This window comes from Sander vitreus, chromosome 13 (genome assembly GCF_031162955.1).
Source record: "Sander vitreus isolate 19-12246 chromosome 13, sanVit1, whole genome shotgun sequence".
In the NCBI taxonomy this organism is placed as follows: domain Eukaryota; kingdom Metazoa; phylum Chordata; class Actinopteri; order Perciformes; family Percidae; genus Sander; species Sander vitreus.
The window spans coordinates 23,359,502-23,382,665 of record NC_135867.1 but is presented as its reverse complement, the minus strand read 5'-3'; the positions used below and the strand labels follow the sequence as shown (position 1 = coordinate 23,382,665).

Here is a 23,164-nt window from a genome sequence, read left to right as displayed (position 1 = left end):
CTAATGCAATGATCTCATTTTGCTGTAGCCATAATACTGTTCTTTCAAAATTCATTTTAAAATGACTGGTTGAGGAATTGATTTAGCACTTCCATCAAACACATACCATCAAACACAAGTTCCCTTTTTTTTTTTTTTTACACACTTCCTGAGGCAGGCATGCTTATTATTCATCATAAGAATGAAATGGCTATTGATTTTGAACACCACAGTAGGCAGTGATGTATTTGTTATGCACCGATATTGACCTGTTGTTGCGTAATGGATGGAGATATAGAGAGTTTGAGGGAAGACGGCTGGGCTGGTAATGTAAAGCAATAGTCTAACTTGACAGTGTGACTGAAAGAGCCCTCTAAAGATTTATCGTGGCCCAGTAAAGCATTTGAGTTTGACTCGAGTGCATGTGTGGCAGATGTATTTTAGGCTTCCTGCATGGCCCTCTTTATCCATCAGTCATGACAGAGTATTAACTGCAGTGCAGCGCCCACTGAGCATGTGCTGGCAAACTGTGAACCCAACTCAGACAATTCCTCCTACTGCTCTTTTCTTTAGATTCTCCTCATTTGCCTTTCCCTTTATCCTTTGCCGCCCTATTTTCTTTATTCTCTTTATCTCTCTTCAACCAATCAAAGCAATCCTTTTCTCAGTCCCACTGCTTGCTTCACCTACCAAAGCCCCATCTTTTATTCCATCTCTCACCCTTTGTCCTAATCTCTGCCCACAGTACTTCACACCATCATACCTGACAGTGCATAACCCTCCAATGCACAATCCGCCCATCTCCTGCAATCCTCAGTACGAGCTACATAACCAAAGTATTATGTAACCAACTATTTTTGAAAATATCTTGCCTGGTGGCGAGTGAAGTCGTGCCCTACACCATGCAGTGCTTTCAGTCCTGCCACACTCGTGTGTTTTGTTACATCTGTGCCCTCCTACCTCCTCTCATCCTGTAAACACGTCCCAGAATCAAGCCTCAGGCAGTGGTTCAGCTTACACACACACACACACACACACACACACACACACACACACACACACACACACACACACACACACACAAAGCCATCGCCCCTTCCATCTGCAATGTGAGAACGGCTTCCAATCCATTTTCTCCACAGCTCTATCTCCTGCTTTTGAACACTTTTATTTTCACTGCTCACTTTCTGCTCATTGACTTTGCTGTTTGTGCAGCCCCCCCATCTCCCCCTGTCCCCCCACCCACCACTCAGCACACACCCCTGTGAAATGCTCCAACACCCCCTCCTCTGTGTCCTGCTGTGGTCTGCTCTCCTCTGCCGTGCCCCTGGCTGACTCTGTGCTGTAGCAGTGGTTGCTATGGAACTGCAAATCAGCCATTTAAGCAGTAGCACCCTAATGGATTTGCAGACCGTAAACAGAAACTATAGACTGCATCGTTCCCTACATCTCAGAAATAAATGTCTCTCAACACATATACACACACACACACACAGACACACGCACAGCGGGAACGTTTTGTCCCTGTAACGTTACCTTGTTTCTCTTTGCTTGAGATGATGAAAGAATTATTTCTGTCTGTATGTTTATGTTGATGATTTAGTTCTTATTGCCCCCCCCCCTCCCCATCACAGGACTGTATCCAGTTGAACCAGTATAAACTGAAGAGTGAGATTGGAAAGGTGAGTTTTTTTGCCATTTGTTCAGTTTGGAGTGGTTTGGAAGAATAGCAGCAGCTTTGAGAAGATTGGCCCTTTGCTCAATTTAAGTGAGAAGATTCACATTCACAGCATGTGCTGTGTTGTCTTCATTATATTGCTTGCATATTCTTACATTTTAGTAAAATATAATAGTTATAATAATATATAATGTAGACAGGAGGGTGTGTTTTTGGATGTATTCAGGTGAAAACCACCTATCTGCGGTATACAGTAGTTAGCTAGCTATACATACTTGAAAATGAGCTATTTCAACAGTCCAGTAATGCTATTTCATGTTTTAGCCTACAATTGCCTGCATTGTTGGCTACATTTACCTTTGTACTTGTTGAAGTTCTCCTTTTCTAGAAATATAATTTACTATCAAAGAAGACGTTACAGCCATGCTAGCAGCTCTGAGGCTGTACTTAGACACAGCAGTGCTTTGAGCTTAATGCTAACATCAGCATGCTAACATGCTCACAATGACAAGGCTAACGTGATGTTAAGCAGGTAATGCTTATATGGTAATGTCCATGATGTTAGTTTAGCATGTTAGCATTGTAACATTTGATTAGCACTGAATATAAAGTGGGAAAAGGAAATGTCAACCTAATGGCGGTGCTAAATTATAAAGTCAGGGGATCACCAAAGGGTTCATTATTTGGGGACTATGAATGCCTGTAGAAAATGCTATGTTAATTCAGCCAATAGAGATATTCCAGTCTGGACTGACCGACCAACACTGCAATACTGAGAGCCACGCCGCTAGCATAGCTAACAAAGTCTGTGTGACAAAAACACTAGATTGTATATCGTAAAGAGGAGGAACTAAAAAGGAAAATGCCAAAATTCAGAGTGTGCAATGAAATTAATGTATGTTACACCATTTTAAACTTCACAGGGGACACAGAGCTGCAGAATTACTAAATCTGAGAGCAGATTGACTCACATTTTGCATTTGCAAAAAGTAACGCTTGGAGTAGGGTGACCAGACGTTTCCGGTTTCCTGTCCCCGGCTGGAGCTGTCCCCGGAAATGTCCCCGGTTTTCACTGTGACAGACAGACCCAAAATTGTAATGAAAGAAAGAAAACATTGATCAAACGTATAGTCGCGCAACCTACACGCGCAGGCTCAAGACAGCCAGAGATTTATGTCAGCACAGATATTTTTGTAAATTGCTTAGCCAGTGTATCCCACCATAATGGTTATTATATTGCCAGATTCCAGACAATCCCACTTACTTATACAGTATATATCCCACTTACAAATATGAATATATATTTATACTGGTATGCTTCCTAGTGACATTAATGCAAAAATATGAAGAAAAAACTATTCCACCTGTGTGTGCATGGTTCAAATTCTGAAGTGCAAAATAGCTCAGGCTACAGCCCAAATATTTCCATCCATAGATAAGAATAATCAAGTCTATCCTCTGAATTTCTTTTCAAAGTGCACCAGATTGATGCATTTAAACGTTAAAATAGACAACATTTTCTTACAGGGGGGCATGCCCATGGACCCCCTCTAGGGGGCTTGTGCCCCAGTGCAGCTCTAGGTCTACTGTTTTGGAGGTATTTACGCTTCTGAGCTGAAAATGTCCCCAGATTTTGTCTCAGAAATCACTGTGGTTGCAACAGAGATGAAAATTGAAAAACAGGCAAATTGAATTGAGTGACTTGGACATCATTTTACACAGCAAGGCCCGGAACATGCAAATGGCAATGTTTTTAGTTAGCATACAGCATTCAAAGTACCTATTAACAGCAGAAGGGAAATTATTATCTGTTGGATATTTTTATGTTCAAATGTTAAATTTAGTTTTCACATATTAAACCGTGATATCAAACCATCTCTATTATGAAACATAGTGAATCTTATGCGTTAACACTGTGGAGAACGACACATGAATTTGTGACATTTGACATTTGTTAAGCTTTGTTACATAAATTTGGAAGAATTCACACTTGCGTTTCTTGACTAAAGCCCACAAATGGATTTTTGGCTGTGCATAACACCAATTGCTTCTAAAGCCCAATAAATCCTGAGATATTTACCATCAGCCATGTGGCAAATTTAGATGTTCAAGACATTAAAGGTGATATAATTCGCTTTATGTCAATGATGTGAGTGTTTGATCAGCTTTTCAAGTAGTTTTGTTCTTTGGAGGATTATGATGGTAAACACACTGTGTGTGTGTGTGTGTGTGGCCAAACTGTGCGGAGCCAATCTGTGCCGCAAAGAATGAAAATGTTTTAGAATGGAAACTGTACTGCCTTCAAAACATTCTGTCGGTATGATGCCGTCTGTTCTCAAAGTGATGCTTTAGGAATCAGTTTTAATGTGGAGCTGAACCACAACACGTGGGTACAGCATTGCATACTCATTAACTAATGTGTTGCTGTATACGATAAATACTGTAATCTCTTTGTTGTATTGCAGGGCTCCTACGGTGTAGTCAAACTTGCCTACAATGAGGATGATGACAAACATTATGTAAGTCAATGCAATTATTTTACATTTCAGAAACTTTTCTCTGACAACTAAAACTGATTGCATGCAACTGAAATGCATCCCCTGTGCCACACAGCCACAGTTCTCTTTTTCATCAAGCCTCTCAGCCTCCATTGTCTAGACAGAAGAGCTTTACAGTGCTATTGATTTTTTTCCACTTTGTTGCTTTGCTGTGAGTTCCATCCCCTCAAATTGCATCAGTTGCCTTGGAAGAAACTTGAAAATGAAAGTGGCTTCTGCTGCTACTTAAAGTGCATCCAATACTTTATTATTTAGCTTCAAAACAGTACTGCTGTTGCTTTGTATACTGGGTAGCTGCTTTGAGGTCAGTTTCTGAGGGACAATGTGGATATGAGCCAGCACGCTGAGATGAGGTCATTTGAGGCTTTTTCATCAAGGTGATTTGTTCCCTTAAACATTCTGCAAACACGGCCACTCCAAATGTAAGCCGTTTTATGTTTGAACACAACAAAGCTGCACAGTAACAACAATGAAAGTGTTTGGATGAGTCATGTGAACTTAAGCTGCCAACCCTGGATGGGTTTAAGATGTACTTTTGAACTGGAGCCAGTAAGAGCTCGGAGCAAAACAAAACCCAGCATTAAAATGACAGCTTGTAAATGGACTGATGCAGAATGATAAACAGGAGTTTATGTAAGGACGCAGACGAGCCCTGTAATGAGTGAAAAATATTACTCTCTGGGAAATTTAAAACGCACCACTGTAAATTTTACTATAAATAAGTATGTAGTTAATTTGTTAAAAGGTTTTGACATGTTATATACCGCAGTCCATACACACAAAAAGTGTATTTGAGTGATTTTGGTACAGAAGGTGAGCAGTTATATATCCTATATTTTGCTCATGGTTGCACATGAATTATCATGACAATCCTGTCTGATTGCTCATTATACGCACATGATTCTTGCCTATGATAAAAAGGCACCAATAGAAAAGAAAAATGACAGTTTTGTAAGATTCCACAACCAACACGAGCACAGAAGGCGAGGGCCATTGGTGGGCTCCAGGCCAGTGATATATTGGTGTTAACCGTTGGACTGGCTATAAGAGCAGTATAATTTCACTGCAGCGTCTGCCAACTGTCCAAGACTACGTCGACCAGGTGTTAGGACTGCGGCACAACATTGACCGATACGGCTGCCGTATATCTGGCAGCAATCCCCCAAAATCAAATCTGGCAGTATTGCAGGTCCATGAGGAGTGATGGCTCACTGTCAGCAGAAAAGGCAGTCGGACTGATCAGTCGGCTCCCCGAGGTCCAAAAGGTGCCTTGGAACACACCGAAGCGATGCAGTCTTGAGCGTACGTTCTGCGCGAGACTGAAAACCGGAAATGACAACGCGCCATATGGGTCTGGCTTCTCCAGCCGATAGTAATGGCAGCTTGTTCAAAATACAATCTCGTATTTTACGAAAATAGTTCACCGAAACGTGTTTCTGAAAAGAATTTAAGCGAGAAATAGGCCATACAGTTGCTGAATCTGTCTTAATTTCAGATCGACAAAGGTCAGTTTAAAAGATTTTCATCAGATTTTGAGAGGCGTTCGTCACTCATCCCGCTCGTTATTTCCGGGTTAGCACCGGTTAGTCCGACTGCCCGGCCTTGCTCCGTCAGGTCGGCCAAAATGAAGGCCGACAGCTCCTCCGACGGACGACGGCGTGGAACACACCGAACAGACTCGAGGCACTGACCTCGCCAGACTGTCCGACGGACGATTATCGGGTTGGTGTGTCAGTGCCATAATATTCACATCACAACAGTAGTGGATGGAAATGTATGTTAAGTAACAATTCCTTTGCCAGATTTTCTAGAAAATTGGTAAAAATTTGCACTACATGTGGATGAAAACCTGACTGAAATGCTCTGCTTTGTACACCCACCTCAGACCTCCTCTCTATGACTAGCACACAGCACATAAATCTAGCTCTTCCCACACTACAGAAACATAGTAGTATATAGACATATTTTCTCTGTTGCAGTATGAGATTTCAGACGCAAATGGAACCTCAGAGATTTCCCCTTTGTCAGAATGTGAAACCACAGATTCCTGACAATGAAAAATGTACTGTATATCTAATGCAACAATTTTTTTCCTCCTCCTTTATCCATCCCATCTGCCTCCAGTATTTCTGTGTGCACACGTATTTAAAGCTTTTATGTTTTCTCGTTTGCGTCTTTGTTTCTGCTCTGCGTGGAAGCGCTATTGCATTTTGATGCTGATTGTTGACTCTGATGGTAAATGTTACCTTCAGGGACAGACTGTGGGTTATTTGCTGGCTCAAATGACAGAGACATCTGAAATAACAATGACAGGAATCAGGAGAGGAGGAGGAGGAGGAGGAGAGGAGGAGATGAGGAGATGAGTAATGACGGCATGGAAGGGTGATTCTATTTCCTGGCAATCTGATTTGGTTTCACACAAAACTGATTGGATATTTGCATGTGGAGCATCTGCAGCATGATGCCAGGTTCTTAGTCTTGGCGTCAACATCCTTAGAAAAACACTGGTGGATATTGCTGTTGATAAAGCAGCAGTTTTAAGATGAATGAAAATGGCACAGTTTTGACTTGATGACCACTGGATAGAGATCAAATCATTTGATGACTAATTCTTACCAATTTTATATTTTAACACACAAATCTTGTCCAAGAGAGTGCTGGAAACCATGTTTTGTTTTGTCCAACACATCAGCAGATTACTGAAAGTCTTTGAATCCTGCATGTGTTTGTTTTGGCGTCCTTGCTATATCATTACCATGATCACAATATGATTGGCAGGCTTCCAAATGTGATGCAGGCTGTTCATCAGCCTCGGGGACCAAAGTAAACCAAATTTGTGCAGCATTCACTCAACCTATTTCAAATTGGTGAAGCAATGAATTTGTGAATTTAAAGAGCTAATTTGGTATTTGCTCTCAGAAGTAGAGTATTTACTTCTCTTTTATTTGCTTAATAAGTGCCTGGCTCTCCAACTCACTTCCTGGAGAAGTCTGGAGACGCCTAAACCCTGTGCGAGCGAGGGCACACACACACACACACACACACACACACACACACACACACACACACACACACACACACACAGACATTAGGGATGCTAATTTAGATTTTTTTTCTGACCAATAACCAACCCTCATTCCCTAATAATATATATATATTATTATGCACTGTCAATCGATTAAAATACTAAATCGCGATAAATTGCATGATTGTCTATAGTTAACTCGCTATTAATCTCACATTTTTTATCTGTACTGAATGTACTTTAAAAGGGATATTTTTCAAGTTTTTAATGCTCAAGTGGTATTTGCACACAATTGAGTTTTTCCATGTTTAACTCTGGAGTAACAGCTCAGTAAATTGCCTTTAATTTCAAAATTGGTAGTATGAACCAATGAAGCCCAATATAATATAATATAAAATAAAATAGCATTTTCATGAAATCAAATTCTGTTTATGATACAATTTGTGTTCAGCATCTTTGAGCAATAGCCATTCCCTCCCTCTTTAATTGTTGTCATTGTGAGTGGAGTTTGCCATTTCCGCACTGATGAGCTTTGTTTAGTTAAATTACCGCAAGCTAAGTGACATACAACCTTTTATTTTTGCCCTGGGTCCCCCGAGGAGGTTAATCCAGCATTGATGTCAACACTCGGTAAACCTTAGCTCACTCAACCTTTACTGTATTTCTTGGGTGTAACACGTTTGATTTTCATCGCTCAGCAAACTTACGGCACAGAGCAGAAGTCTTGTTTACTTGCAAAGACTTGTTTTTCTCCAGATTAGAGTGCTGAAGAATTCAGAAAAGGCACAGTGGCACAGTGAGGGAACAGTATGATGACTGACATGCTGCTTCAACCTCTTATGTTCCACCTCCTACAAAATAAAGTTCCTGCTGTCATGCTTTTGGCTGCCTTTGATCAGCACCCCACATACCACTCATCAGTTCCTCCTTAGCAAATAATCAGAAGCTTTTTACCTGAACTCACAGTACCTTTTGAATTGTTTTTTTCCACAGTTATTGCCATACTTTGTTGAAAAGCAAAATACGGTCTAGTCATAACAAATTCCATTGGTAAAATACATTTACTGTGACTAAAACTGCGATGATGCACCTACGCCTACCTACAGGCAGATGGATTTTGCGATGGCAGCTATTTACTGCAGCCTTACCATCAATCCCAGATTCTGTAACGAACTCTGGTATGAATAATGGAATTGTCAGAGTGCCTGTATCGCAACATAAACTTTACAACCGAAAAGCTGCTATAATTCTGAATATTTCTGGACAACTTTTAACAGTTTGATGGCTCTGTGACTGAATCATTAACCAACCTTCCACAAGTCTACGCACGCACGCACGCACACATGCGCAGCACACACACAGCACACACACGCAGCACACACACAGCACACACACGCAGCACACACACACAGCACACCATGGAAACCGTGTACAGTACAGGGGAGGATCTGCTTCCTTGCCAAACTTGGTTTCTGCATAGTCATAGCCATGGCGACCACAATTTTAGAAGAAACTGCTGAGCTGTACATCACCGGAACTGTTTGTGGTGTTGAAGTAATAGAAAATGTTCCACTAGACCATGAAATAGTGATCAGTGAAATGATACTTACATTCTGACAGCATGGTAGTTAGGCATTTTGGACACATCTCTGACATGCAGTGAATGTTATTTTTGTCTATCTTCATCATGTGCATAACCAATTCCTTGTAACGAGACATCATTATGACACACACACACACACACACACACACACACACACACACACACACACACACACACACACAGTTGTCCTTAATACATGCCTCTTTTCCATGAAAGATTCAGTTGCCTCAGACTCAGATACTCCTGACCTTTAACAAATAACACAGATAATAAACCCATTGACTTTAAAATGTTCATGTTTCTGGCTTTGACGAAGGCACATGTGAGGACACTGCTGAAGGCTGTGTTAGCAGTAATGATTCAAGGTGTTATGTTGCACTATTGTTCATTTTCATGTACATTGACGTTACATCTTGCCTAAAGGTTAATTTTAATTAAATATCCTTTTGGTATACCTGCTTTCAGTTCTAGTTCTGGATACGTTATTAATTGTTGATTAATGTATGGTTAGGCTTCCCTTTACTGGCTGCATGTGCACAAACTCATTTTCCACTTTCCTAGGCCATGAAGCTGGTGTCTAAGAAGAAGTTGATGAAGCAGTGTGGTTTTCCACGTAAGTCCCTTTCTGTTCTTTGAAACAGACATTCACACAATTCACTGTCTGTATGAGTGTATATTTACAAAGGTTGTCAACTAGGAAGTAACATAATCACAATTACAAACACTGCCAAAGGGGGAGTGAGTGTGTTTGTGTGTGTGTGTGTGTGTGTGTGTGTGTGTGTGTGTGTGTGTGTGTGTGTGTGTGTGTGTGTGTGTGTGTGTGTGTGTGTGTGTGTACAGTTGGTCTGATGACAGTTAGAAATATTCTCATACCTTTTGTTCTTCCACAGCAATATTATTCCTAACTGCAAGAGACATGTCTTCATGGGGATGGTCAGATCAAAACCTACATCATTCATAACCTAAACATTAGCACTGGAATAGTAGTTTAGCTTGTTAGGTTTAAATGCCTGTAAAAAGTGTATGTATGTATGTATGTGTATATATATATATATATATATATATATATATATATATATATATATATATATATATATATATATATATATATATATATATACTGTAAATTCACACCTTGCCATCAGAGTGCACAACAAAAAGGTTCATTCTATTATTATGTCATATTTTGTCATTATTACTAGAGACCCAATTATTTTGTTTTTGCAAAAAGCTTTTTTTGTTATAACACTAAACCTCGTCATTTCACCAAAAAACAACAGAACCTGCCAAAAACAAACTTTTCTTGTTCGAACAGGATAGGCTGATAAAAAGAAACCTCCAAGAAGATCGAGTAGCCTACATCGCCTTGAAAAATGTAATTTAAATATAGTAAATATGGTTATAAGTTGTATTTGTATACACCTGTGGGGCTCTCTAAAAATCATCAGCACCATTATTTAAATCACAAATAAAGCACTTTTCCCAAACACACGGAGCTCTGAAGCAGACCTGTGTGTCGCATAGTGTCCACTCTCGCTGTAAAAATAGAGATGAGCAGCGCGCCTTCCGTGGTCTGTGCAGCTTCAGGTTTATAATGAACGCGCTCTGCTGTGGGCATGCTGCGGTAGATGTGACGTGTTTGTGCTCCGTGTATTTCTGTCGTGGTTTCGGTTTTCCACCTCCGATGTAGAGCAGCGTACAGCCACTTCCCTAAACTTTGTCTCATTCAGAGACGGGAGACCCAAACAGGGATCTGTGTCTTTTAGAAGGTCCGAGATCTACTGTATCAGCAGAGGAATCACGTAATGCACAGCAGACTATGGTGCAGGTGGATTATTTTCTGAGATATAGTGACTGTATTCTTGTAGTAGCCTATTATCACTTTATTTTTCCTCAAAATATCACGACTCCAAATCACAGAGAGCACAGATGGGAGATATTTTGAATGTGCACAAAGTTTTGAACATGAGCAATAATCTTGGTCGAACACATCTGAAATATTACAGTCCAGGGTTTTATTAATTCATTAAAATGAATTCATGTATCATTGAGGTGAATAATTGTCATATACACATTTAAGGAGGGTAAATGGGTACATAAAAATCCACTTGAATGCAGGAAAGGAAATGTTTAATGCTCAAAATTTGCTGCTCATAGACTACTTTTTTTTTTTTTTTTTTAAAGGGACACACAGTGCTGACACAAACAATCATCAATCAAAAAAACACCCTGCCACATGTCTAGATCCTTATGTTTCATCAGTCATGTTATGTCATTTTCGTGTTGCTCAAATTTGAACACAGAGAGTGGAGTAGAGACAAATGTGTATCTGACTCCTTGTCAAGACTGATCACGATCAAATCATTTAGTGAAGTTGTTTGTGTGGTGGTCTGCAGGTCGCCCACCCCCAAGAGGACCCAAAGCGGCCCAAGGAGAGCAGCCCAAAATCTTAGGACCCCTGGAGAGGGTCTACCAAGAGATTGCCATCCTTAAAAAACTGGACCATGTCAACATTGTCAAGCTGGTGGAGGTGAGAGTATCTCTATCTTTTGGTTTTAAATTGAACATAAAACAGTAAGCGGTTACTGCCTTTGCTTTCAGAGACCAACCAATGCATCCGTACTATTGCTATTAGACCTACCCATGCATTCATGCTGGGAATTATGGTGGTATTTTCTCATGTTGCTTTTAAAGTAAACTGTCAATGTTAACTTAATGACAGATCATCCAGTGTTCTCTGCATAAGCATATTTACATGAAATATCTCAACAAGTATTCAATGTTATACTAAGGAGTGGGCCTTTGGAAAATCTAAATAGTTTGGGTCAGCAGATAAGGATACGATTCCGGTCAAAGAATTTATGAGAGAGGATCCTAACATCAAGGATAAGCAGTGGACTTATACTGTACATGCTACTAGCAGGATGTTGTATTTGTGTGTGTTTGTGGTCTAGAAAACAAACATTATTTATAACAAATGGAAATTAACATGACATTCAAAGCAATAAAGCTACAGGGCCCTATCTTGCACCCAGTGCAATTGACTTTGTACACCGACGCATCTATCATTCTTATTTTGAACCCGACGCACAGCAGACTTTTCCCTCCACAGACTCACGTCGGTAAATTAGGGAATGAACTTGCGCTCCCGGGGGCTGTTCAGCAAAAAGACAAGGCGTGTTCCGGCGCAAACGTTCCCTAGTGCTATTTTGCAGTTTCAGAAAACGGTTCCGCCACAGACCAGGAAAAACCTAGTCTAAAGTCAGTGGCACGTTATTCAGATGCTATTTTAAGGGCTCTTCGGCTGTGAACCGCTCCTGGCGTGCGCTCATGGATGTATTAAGAGCGTGCGCCCAGCAAATCCGCCATTATAATATCAATCCGCCATGGAACAAGCGCACCTGCTTTTAAAGGGAATGTGAGATAACGCTGTGATTGGTTTATTGCATGTTACGCCCAAACCACACCTATGAGTAATGTAGCTACTTCAGGCCAACCCATTTTAGATTTGCGCCAGGCGCAAGACTCATTTATCCCGCCGGTAAACTAGCAACAGCGCCCGAGATCCGCCCACAAAGCTACTTGCGTTTCAGATCGTTAAAATAGGGCCCATAGCCCTTTAATCCACAAGCACACATTCATCATCGCAGGAATGGTTACTATACATGAAATACTACACATTGTGGCACATTACTGTACACTACTTTACATTACTGTTCTTAAGCATTTATGCCAATGTTTAAGGCTAACAACAATAGCTCAAATCACTAGCACAGATAGCAATGTTGATATTTGGAAATGGGAACATATGCCATTTCATATCGGTTTCTCTGATAATAGCATGTGGACATCCACAACAGGTTGAAATCCATTGTGGTAATGATTACCCTTCAGATAACTAATTTCTTGCTGCGTACCCTGACTCACGCTTTGTATTTATGTCACATCAGTTAATGTCGGATCAAAAAGGTGGATAAACCCTGTGTTGCCAGGAAACAGGTGGGGAAAATCAGATAGTTTTACATGCCAGCACAAGTATCGCACTTCTATCCCTGGACCCTTTATAATGTGTGTGTATATTTTGGAAAAACAAAGCTTCCCCCCTGTAAATGATTCTTATATTCACAACAGCCAACGCCCTCAAACTTGGGTCGAGTTGGGGCGTTTTGAAGATGGATAGACTTTCTACAGAGGCGGTTGTTTATGAAAGATGATAGCTGATTCTCAAGATGTGAATCAAGATGCCCGCCACTCCCTTGTGATATCCTCAGAGTGTTTTTCAATCTTGGGCAGATGGCAGGGGAACCGCCGTCGTGGTCGGGTGTCAGGCTCAGGGAGTCAGTCAGTAGGAAAGCTGTCTGGCTTGCTCGGGTGTGGAGTGTGCCAGAAATTTCAATTTTTTTAAGTAAAAGCCGTGTACAGAACTTCTGCTTCTGTGTGCTCGCTTCAGCAGTGAAGACACACTTACACACACTCATCTCTATGTCCTCCCTCACTCTCATAATGGGCATATATATGTGGGGAATGGAAAAACCTGCTTTCCTCCTCTCCATCTCTCTCTGTTCATCCATTTAAATGGTGCCCGGGTCAAGATCATATTCATTATGGGCTTCCTACTGATTCCTTTGAGACTGCAGTCCAGTCCCTCTAATTATGAATATACTTTTGAAACATGAAAGCCGACGCCAAGTGGAACAGATTAAAACTGATGAAAGTGATATGGTCATTTGTCACAGATGGTTGGGAAGAGACTTGTCTATATCATTCGCAGTCCACTTCCAGGATTTCTCCAGTGCTGCAGGAAATTCCGCCAGATGCATATATTTTTCATTTCCTTCTGCTTTCTTTCTTTTTGAATTTTAAATTTGGTGGATTTATGAGGACTATTGTTGACTGCTCCTCAGATCTCTGCATGGTAAATTGAGACAGCTAGCTAGACAATCTGACAAGTCTGAGTATTATGCAGCGGCTCTGTGCGGAATTTAGCACCGCCCATGACGAAGAAGAAATGCCATTAAACCAGAGCATGTTTTCCTCCCTTCCCCGAATGCTATGTGGACTAGCCAGACCCTCCTTCAGCGCGCTTTGGAGGAGGGTCTATGAAGAGACAGACCCCAAACCTGCCAGGGCATGCAGTTGTTATGAGATTGGACTTTAAAGTCCCGAAATCAATTAATGTAATTGTGATGAAGGACGGCCTCTTCAGGCAGGTAAAACTGGCTGCTTGAGAATCAGCCAATCAGGAGCGGCGCTGCGCTCTGCTGTTCGCTGATGAAGACTGCTTGAGTTTCTGTTTCGGGAGAGTTTGGAAGAGAGAGCTGGCGTCGAAAGACTGAGCAGTTATATAGATGAATAAAGAAGATAGTGTTGCTGTACTTATTTCTGAGTTCCTAGTTTGTGTGCGTGCAACTACCAAACCACACACACACATACTTGATCATTTAGTCCAATAAACCAGCTAAAAGGAACATCTTGTCTGCATTCTGATTGATGCCCCCTGGCGGCCACAATCTCTTAAAGACCAATCACGATATATATATACAGTCCTTTTCAATCACCAAAACAGTAATTTCCCCATAAATCAAGATAGCCTTTAAATGCATCCTAGGCACTGTATTAGTTAACAGCTACAAATAAGATTACCAGGCTATTAATGGTTTGCACTTTGCACACAGCAGCTCATACACTGTTTATAGCTTTTTGTGCTTTTAATGTCTTCACATTTGCAAATTCCTGTGCTAATTATGAAACAACTGACGCACATAATCTGTGGCTTTTACTTAGAACAAAGGGGAAAAAAGGATGCACGGTGCAAAAGAACAGTATTTATTTAAGACAGTATGAGCAAACATTCACCTATTGACTGTTTCATGGCCTGTTAAAACTGACGTCAGTAAATGGTCTTCCTGTAGCTTTAGAGAAGATTTCCTGCCCTTGTTTTTCCACTACTCTGTTTACTTGGCAGACATTTACCTTTTACTGGGGTAAAAAAATTAATTCACCAGGATGTTGAGTTCAAACAGATGCTTCAGATGGACTGTGTGTTACGGGGTTTGTGGGAGCTGTGAGCATTAGTAACATGGGCCATGTAGTCCATTTACCTGGCCAAGGCAGGAGCATCAACTGGTTCCCCAACTGGTTTGTGTTAATCCAATTTAAAGGGGAACTATGCCGTTTTTTTTAGCTTAATTTACCTTAACTGAACAGCTTCAGAGTCATTGGAATGGTTATATGACTTTCTTCGGGTTGAATGGTGGTCGTCTTCCCCCTAGCGCCTGTGAGCGGAAAAACCACCCTTGCAACTTTTGGCCGGCGAGCCGCCGGCCTCAGCGTCAGGAAGTATGGCGTGATATCAGGTCTCACAATGTGATGAATTGCTTCACGGCACTGCATGCATACAGGAACCGGCTAACAAGGCAGTGATGGAGTTTTTCACACTATCGTATTCAAACTCTTAGTTTTCAGCCCCAAACGACGCTTTCATTTATTTATTTATTTGTCAAACTTCATGCAACTCCCTCTGGAGCCACAAAAGCTTTTTTCACACATGCTGTAGCAATACCTGTAACCATCCTGTCCCCTTTAACCCTGAGACCCTGTCTTTTGGAGGGTGTATGTGTCAAAATTTAGTTTTAAAGCCAGGTAGTGTTCTTTAATAGAAAAATTATACATATTGAACAGAGAGCCAGAGGAATTGGGGCTAAGAAAGGGTTGTGGCTAGAAGGGATACATCTACTGTCTGAAGTTAAGCAAAATCTAATATAATACAATAATATAATTGTAAAACTTTCACCCAGGAAACGCGTGTTTGTTCCTCGGGAGTGTTTTATTCCAAACCACAATCTTTTTCCCATACTTAACTAGTTTCCCATACTTTAACTAACTCTTTCTCGGCTCAACACTGTAGCTGTATCCCTTCTAGCCACAACCCTTGTTGTAAATTTGCACAAACCTGCAAAGCAGTGGTTTAAAATTACAGCTCCACCAATGTCCTAACTGGTGAGATTTACAAGGAGCTTTCATATAAGAACAAAGAACTTGGCACTGTCACCACAATTTACTCTTATAACTCTGCTCAATAAATGCTTACTGTCAGCGTTTTTTTTTTTTTTAAATGATCCAGACAAGCAGTTAGTTATTATACTGTTCACAGCCAACTGTACCTTTTTTTTAGGTTTTCAAGTGGAACGTCTCCATTCATGATGATTATGTTAATGTTGCAGGTGCTGGATGATCCAGCGGAGGACAACCTTCACATGGGTATGGAACATATTTACTTTATCCAAATCTTTTGCTCTACTTTTGCCCTCTCTAGCCTTTGGGACTCGGCACATATGCCACCAAAAAGTGGTCATATGACTTATTCATAATTCAGATCCTCTCTTGCGTCCTTCCACACCGCCTCCGGGCTCACACATTATGCAGAAATCTTCCATCAGCAGTGCCTGGTCACAGTTCGGGTGCCTGTGTTAGTGTGAAACGTCAAACTCTTTATGTCCTTAATGTGGCACATTCATAATATAATGTGATGCTGGGGTGTTCCCTCCGAGGCAGCGGTGGTCAAACCCAGCTGAATGAATGAATGAATGAATGAATGAATGAATAAATAGTTTGGTCTTACATGTTCCTATTTCCTTCTCCTTTCCTTTTTCTGACAGTGTTTGAGCTGATGCCTAAGGGGTGAGTAGAAACCTTTTTTTAATAATTTAAGACTCCTCTACCATCACCTCCTCATTTCTTCATCCCTTCATCCGTGCCTCCATCTCTGCACCGTTCTTCTTTCAATACTTTAAGCTGACATGGTGCGGGTGTTTGTTGCATCCCAGGCTTCAAAGGGATTCATAATGTTCTTAGGTTTTCACAGTTATTACCAGTGGCAGTAATTTGTGTAAATGTTTTGCGTCCTGATGCTCGAGCTGTTCCTTCCTACACCACATTAAAAACGTGATGATCTAATGATCTGAGGCCTTTTGTTAATCTAAGCGAATGGAGGTGGGAGGGGGTCGCTGGTGGCATTTCACATCCAGTACGTGTATAAATAACTTACGTATACCTTTTGTTCTATTTAACTTTTTCAGAAGGTGTTAGTTCTTGGGTTGCCCCTGGGAGAAAGATGATAGACAGCTGAGCTGATTAATACAGCTATTAATATGGCTTACTATTATTATATATACTTATCAGAAAGTATTAGTGCTACTAATACTGCCCATACTGTACTATTACAGCTTATTCTACCACTTCTAACTTCAGTACTTATATTTGTATAAAAGTGTTCTGTAGAATCTAATATTACTACTATGATAGCTTTTGTGACTAGAATATGTATTGCAACTAGAGTACAATGACAAATACTGATACTACTAAGGCCAACAATGTTGATAATTGATCAATCATTTAAGTCGTTTATTAAGCAAATACATTTTTGATAGTACAGTCCTTTTTGTTTTGTTTCTAATTGGACATTGAATGTCAAATAGTTTGATTCGGACAAATCAAACTATTTGAAGATGTTACCTTGGGCTCTGGGAAATTGTTATGGGCATTTTTTTTTATTTCTTATGACATTGTACAGACTAAATGATCAGTTCATTACTTAAAAGATGATAACACTGGATTTTCCCTCCAATTATAAGCACTATACAAACAAAAAGTGGTTTCTTTACACAATAAAACACTTTAGTATATTTGTAAGCAGCTTTAAGGACATGTTTTAGTTGTTCCCAAAGAGAAATGACAAAATTCCTACTCTGGAGCATCTTAGAGCACTGCTCAGACTTTAATGTCTTCACATTTGCAAATTCCTGTGCTAATTATGAAACAACTGACGCACATAATCTGTAGATTTGTCTGTTTGTTTCCTACACTGCCTGCTGCCTGTCTGTGTGGATGTGTAGTCCAGTGATGGAAGTGCCCTCAGACAATCCTTTTTCAGAGGAGCAGACGAGGTTATACTTCAGAGACATCATCCTGGGCATTGAGTACCGTAAGTATCTCACGCAGAACAAGGCCTATCTTACTACTAACCCAACCTACTAGGGGTAGAGTACGCACAGCACACGAGTACACACGAGGTAGTGATTGGTGGACGTTTTTACAGGATTACAGCAGCTACAGATATCTTGTCCCTCCTTTTCAGAGCCTATAAGTTATTTATTGCCGTCGGAGTGTAAAGATAATTTCAAACAATAAAAAAGTGTATATTTGAAATAGTTACCAACCCAGCCTTTAAAGGGATATTTCACCATTGGAAAGATGAATATATCTTTAAATTGGGTCACTTATGTAGTAGAAATATGAATTTTATTTTAGAAATTGGTGGCTTCTAGGCCGAGAAAAGCCAGAAAATTTGTTTTTGGCTCTTGTGGATGAAAGACACCAAATCCCAGAATGCATTTGCTTCGCTGCTTTAGAGTCCACTCCCAAGCCACGCCTACCGTTTACAGACAGACAGACAGTGAGACTCACTCAAGTGGTGTTACACATTTAAAATATATAAAAATTACATTATATAAAAACGACATACGAAACAGGCTACATTCAGTGTACACACATTATATGCTCCGTAAAGTTCAGCTAACGCATACTATCGTTAGCGCTTGGTGGGCTGTAAACACAGAGTATAAACACAGCCGTAAATTTGCGTGGAATGTAGAATGGTCGGCATTTAACAGTCACAAACTCAACCAGCAGTTAGCAGTTAGTTGGATACAAGCACACCCATTTCTGCACCAGTCCGTGTTAACACAGCCCACCTCCACTAGTCTTACCCAGCGACAGAGCAGGTAGCTAGATAGTCTGGTACACTGTTGTTCAGCCATGTTTCCACAACAACAAAAACACAGCAGTCTGACCTCGCGTTGGGAGTTTCGTTGAAGTTGGATGTAGTCCAGTTTGTTGTCTAATGAGCGGACACTGGCAAGCAGGTTTGATGGAACAGGTGGCCGGCTAGTGTTAGCTTTCTACCTAGCTCGCCTCAAACTCCTGCACACCGCTGTTGAGGTCCCTTTCCCCTGCTAGCAGCATCGGGCGACACCGCAGGCTGAGGGGCTGGTCTCCGTAGCAGGCGAAGCTCGCGTAGTGTGTTGAGTATTCCGTCTGTAATAAAGTGTCCTGCATATTCTCGGATCTGTACCAATGTATCCCGGTGGTACACATGTGCGGTAGTTTGAAAGCACATAATTGTTTAGCCTGTTAGCGAAGCTTCAAGATGGCTGACACTTGTTTTGCTTCAGATATCTTTGGGTAAAGACGACAGTCCAACCCCCACAATACAGAGATCTCTCCTCTCAGGGGGACATGAGGGAGGGAAGCACGGCCATTCGAAAATACTACCGTGTTTCTACTGATATAAAGCTTAATGCTAAATCGGTGAAGTATCCCTTTAAGTGAAACTAATTTGTGCTTTTTTAGCTATTCATTCTCTGGTACCCCACTTCCCCTTAAGAGCTACATGCAGTTTTGGGGGTGTTTCTAGTGGCCAAGAAAGCATTGGATATTCCATTTCTACAGATATCTCTCTTTATTGTACCCATTATGATACTCAAAGTGTAAAGGCAGAGACATTTGGACCGCTGTGTCTTTGCAACGGTGTGGTCTCTCAGTAAAAAAAAATTATATGGAAGCATTTTTCTTTTTTATCTAAAAGAACAGTTTTCTTGGCCCTCTATTGCCATGCCCCTGGGGTCTGGCTACAGATTTGTACTGTCCACCTCATCAGTATAAAGCCGCTGTTCAGTGAAAGCTGTGTCCTCATTTACTGTACTATTTCACCAGGCTATGAGCCTAATGATTAAGGATCAATGCTGCCTCTCTCAGAGCTGTCCATCTTGAAAATAAGACTACAGGGTCTCGTAGAAACCACCACATGCCATTCATACATTTTCTTAAACAAAATAACATGTAAAAGCAGTACACTTTGGTTATTTTCACATGACTGGATTTGAGTGCTTACACCTCATAGGCCTTTGATGCTGCTGAGTAATAAGCCAAGCTCCTAGCTAGCCAGTTAGGTAGGTAGCATGTGCAGCCTTGCTAAGCTAAATAGATCAAAGGAGGACTTTGACATTGTTGTTGCTCTTGCTAACAGGCTAAATGTGATAGCCGTTGTTGAGCTTGCTAGCTTAACAGGCAGGGGCATGTGATTGGCAGAAAGCATGTATATATGTGTGTATGTATGTATGTATATATATATATATATATATATATATATATATATATATATATATATATATATATATATATATATATATATATATATATATATATATACACATAAAGGCGAGAGTGCGGTGACAACACCACGTTCGTAAACACATAAAAGTGACATGAAATGAAAAATGTAATCATAAAATGTGACATGAGAGAAAAAGTGTGATTGGGGAAAAAAAAATTTAAATACAAATTTGTAATATGAAATACAAATGAGCTATTAAACTAGAAGGGCACTCGGAGAGCACAAACTTCCGCAAAGGCAATCACTATCTCATGATGCATTGTGAATTTTCCCAGTCAGAAACTATTTTTTTTAATTATTCCGACACCATGTGAATGCAGCACAAATGCCTATCTCACAATGTTATCGAAAGTGAAAAATAATAAATGTATCCACTCCGTGATTCGGTTCTGCTCCTTGGCTTATGCTACACCCTTCCACCAAGTTTAAGTTTAAGTTATAAGTTTTTCTGTAATAACATTTTACAATGAGCTGAGGTTGAATAACTTCCTACATTTTTTTCACAGTTTTTCAGTTTAATTTACATATTTGACCCAACTTAATAAATGGCATTGTGTGTTTTTAAAGTCAGTGTTATTAGTGCTGCTAACAATGTTTAATTGTCTAGGCTTTTAGTAAGTCAAGTGCCTTATGTTTTAATGAGACCTCCTCAGACAAGAAGGGAACACTTATCCAATCAGTGAAGTTTCCAGGGCTTAGCTCCAGAGGGCTGTTACATTACGTGTTAAGGCTTAGAGGTGTACTTAACTTTCAGTCTTAGATGATCCTAGGTTCTCAACTGCCATAATCATGATTTTGGACACATACATATAAAAAAGGTACTTCGCAATCCGTGACTTACATGCACCTTTGTGCATTTCATATACTGTATTTATATATTTTGTATTTGTTTTGATGTATGAATGACACCAAATGTTTTTGTAGTGTATATGTCCATATTATGTGGGACACTAGATGGATAGCGGCCATTCAGCTGTTGTGTTTGTCCAACACTTTGATGCAAACTGATTTCTTGCAAGATGTCTTTATGGCCAGATTGAACCCTCTGTGGCTATTCATGTTCCCCACAGCGTGATTTCTTAACGGTGTTTTCTGACTCCGTATGGCATTATCTCGCTTCATGACAAGGTATCTCAAAAACAAACGGCTCACTTTCCATGACATTTGTTGTGTTTATTATGAGATATTGAGAGGATATATTGGGGAGAAGAAATGTAAAAAATGTACCACATTTCCCCAGAGGATAAACATTTGTCTTTCGCTTTAGCTTTTCTTCAGGGCCACTCTCAGGATAAAATATAGTTTTTTTTGTGGTAAGGGTTCAAGAATAACAAAATCATCTGGATCATGTTTGTCTGGTTTGTGGCAGTTTAGAGGTTACAGTTCTAAAAATCTGACAAATGACTTCCTCTTATTCCCAGTGCACTACCAGAAGATTGTCCACCGGGACATCAAGCCTTCTAACTTGCTACTGGGGGACGACGGCCATGTGAAGATAGCAGACTTTGGGGTCAGCAACCAGTTTGAGGGCAACGATGCTTTGCTGTCCAGCACTGCTGGCACTCCTGCATTTATGGCACCAGAGACCCTTTCAGACACACGAAAGAGCTTCAGTGGAAAAGTGAGTTAATGCTACATTCATTCATTCATTCAGTGAGTGTGCACGAGTTTGAGCTCCTGTAGTTACAGCAACTGCAGTTGTCGGTCGAAGCCTAAACTCATGATTTAAAAATGAAAACCATTAAACCAAGATGAGCTTTCAGACCTTTGCCGGCCTGCTAATCCAAGGAGCAAATTGTCATTGTCTTTTCCCCTGTGTGTGTGTGTGTGTGTGTGTGTGTGTGTGTGTGTGTGTGTGTGTGTGTGTGTGTGTGTGTGTGTGTGTGTGTGTGTGTGTGTGTGTGTGTGTGTGTGTGTGTTAGCTGGTATAAATAACAAGGAAGCCAGTAATACAGCTGAGAACAGCACCATTACCAGTCGAATGGAATAAGGCTATCAGTTTAAAGGGGAACTATGCAGTTTTTTTAGTTGAATTTACCTTAACAGCTACTGAGTCATTGGAATGGTTACATGACTTTTTCCGGGTTGAATGGTGGTCGTCTCGCTTCCCCCTAACGCCTGTGAGCGGAAAAAACACCCTTGCAACTTTGGGCCGGCGAGCCGCCAGCCTCAGCGTCAGGAAGTATCGTGTGATATCAGGTCTCACGATGTGACGAATAGCTTCACGGCACTGCACACATACGCGCCCCCAACCGGCTAACAAGGTAGCGAGTTTTTCACACTATCGTCATGGCTGAGCCGGCAAAAAAGAAGCAGAAAGTTAGGAAAGCATTGTCAGAGGAACAGAGAAAGAGGAAACGGCAGACTGACCGAGGGAGGAGTCAGACACGAGTAATCATAGGAGCTGACAAATATCTATTCTGAAGCTGTAGGGGGAGCTCTGTAGAGAAACCTGCGAGCAAAAAGCGAAGAAATGGCCAAAACTGCATAGCGCCCCTTTAACATATCCTGATATTGATTTTAGAATGTTTCACATCATTGTACTCTTTCTACTTTTGCAGTCAAGCAATAATCAGTCATGTTTGTCAAGGATAACCTGACACTCTTCCATAATGGCTGGATTAATTTCCACCTGCCTTTACAATAAATCCACATTATTTGAAACACAATCAATCACAATTGTTTTATTACAAGTGAAAGAAAATGATTGACGCAATTCCTTCATAATTCTTGCAGTATGAAGGCTTTTTTGCTATTTGTTAAGGCTTGTGAATCAACCCTACCTGCTGATTTACGAACAATTAGTAGCCAAGAACGCTCCCTTTCCAGCCCCAGGTCTCAACTCTGAAATCCTATTCTTATCCAACATTGTAGGCACACGTCATGTTGCTTCCTCAAGTGGTTATCACCAATGGATTGGAAGGACTTTGCATGTCCACAAAAGAGGGGCCAGAATAGAATATTTGATTGCAGACAGAAAGGACGTCGGATCCATTCAAGTGCATGAAGAAATATATGCAGTCATATAGGGCCCTTATTCTCTGATTAGTCTGCTGATTTGGATTTGTTCAAGCCATGTCCCAGAGAG

General features: G+C 40.7%; 1 protein-coding gene across 2 annotated transcripts in view; it reads left to right on the top strand.

Moving 5' to 3' along the window:
• The window catches only part of camkk1a (calcium/calmodulin-dependent protein kinase kinase 1, alpha a), a 70,254-nt gene that overhangs the window by 35,429 nt on the left and 11,661 nt on the right, over window positions 1-23,164 (top strand). For both annotated transcript variants that reach the window (XM_078266235.1, XM_078266236.1), the window contains exons 3-10: window positions 1,614-1,661; window positions 4,123-4,176; window positions 9,405-9,456; window positions 11,240-11,373; window positions 16,067-16,103; window positions 16,502-16,523; window positions 17,738-17,826; window positions 21,498-21,697. In XM_078266235.1, the coding sequence (XP_078122361.1) occupies window positions 1,614-1,661; window positions 4,123-4,176; window positions 9,405-9,456; window positions 11,240-11,373; window positions 16,067-16,103; window positions 16,502-16,523; window positions 17,738-17,826; window positions 21,498-21,697 (636 nt within the window). The remainder of the gene's footprint in view (window positions 1-1,613; window positions 1,662-4,122; window positions 4,177-9,404; window positions 9,457-11,239; window positions 11,374-16,066; window positions 16,104-16,501; window positions 16,524-17,737; window positions 17,827-21,497; window positions 21,698-23,164) is intronic.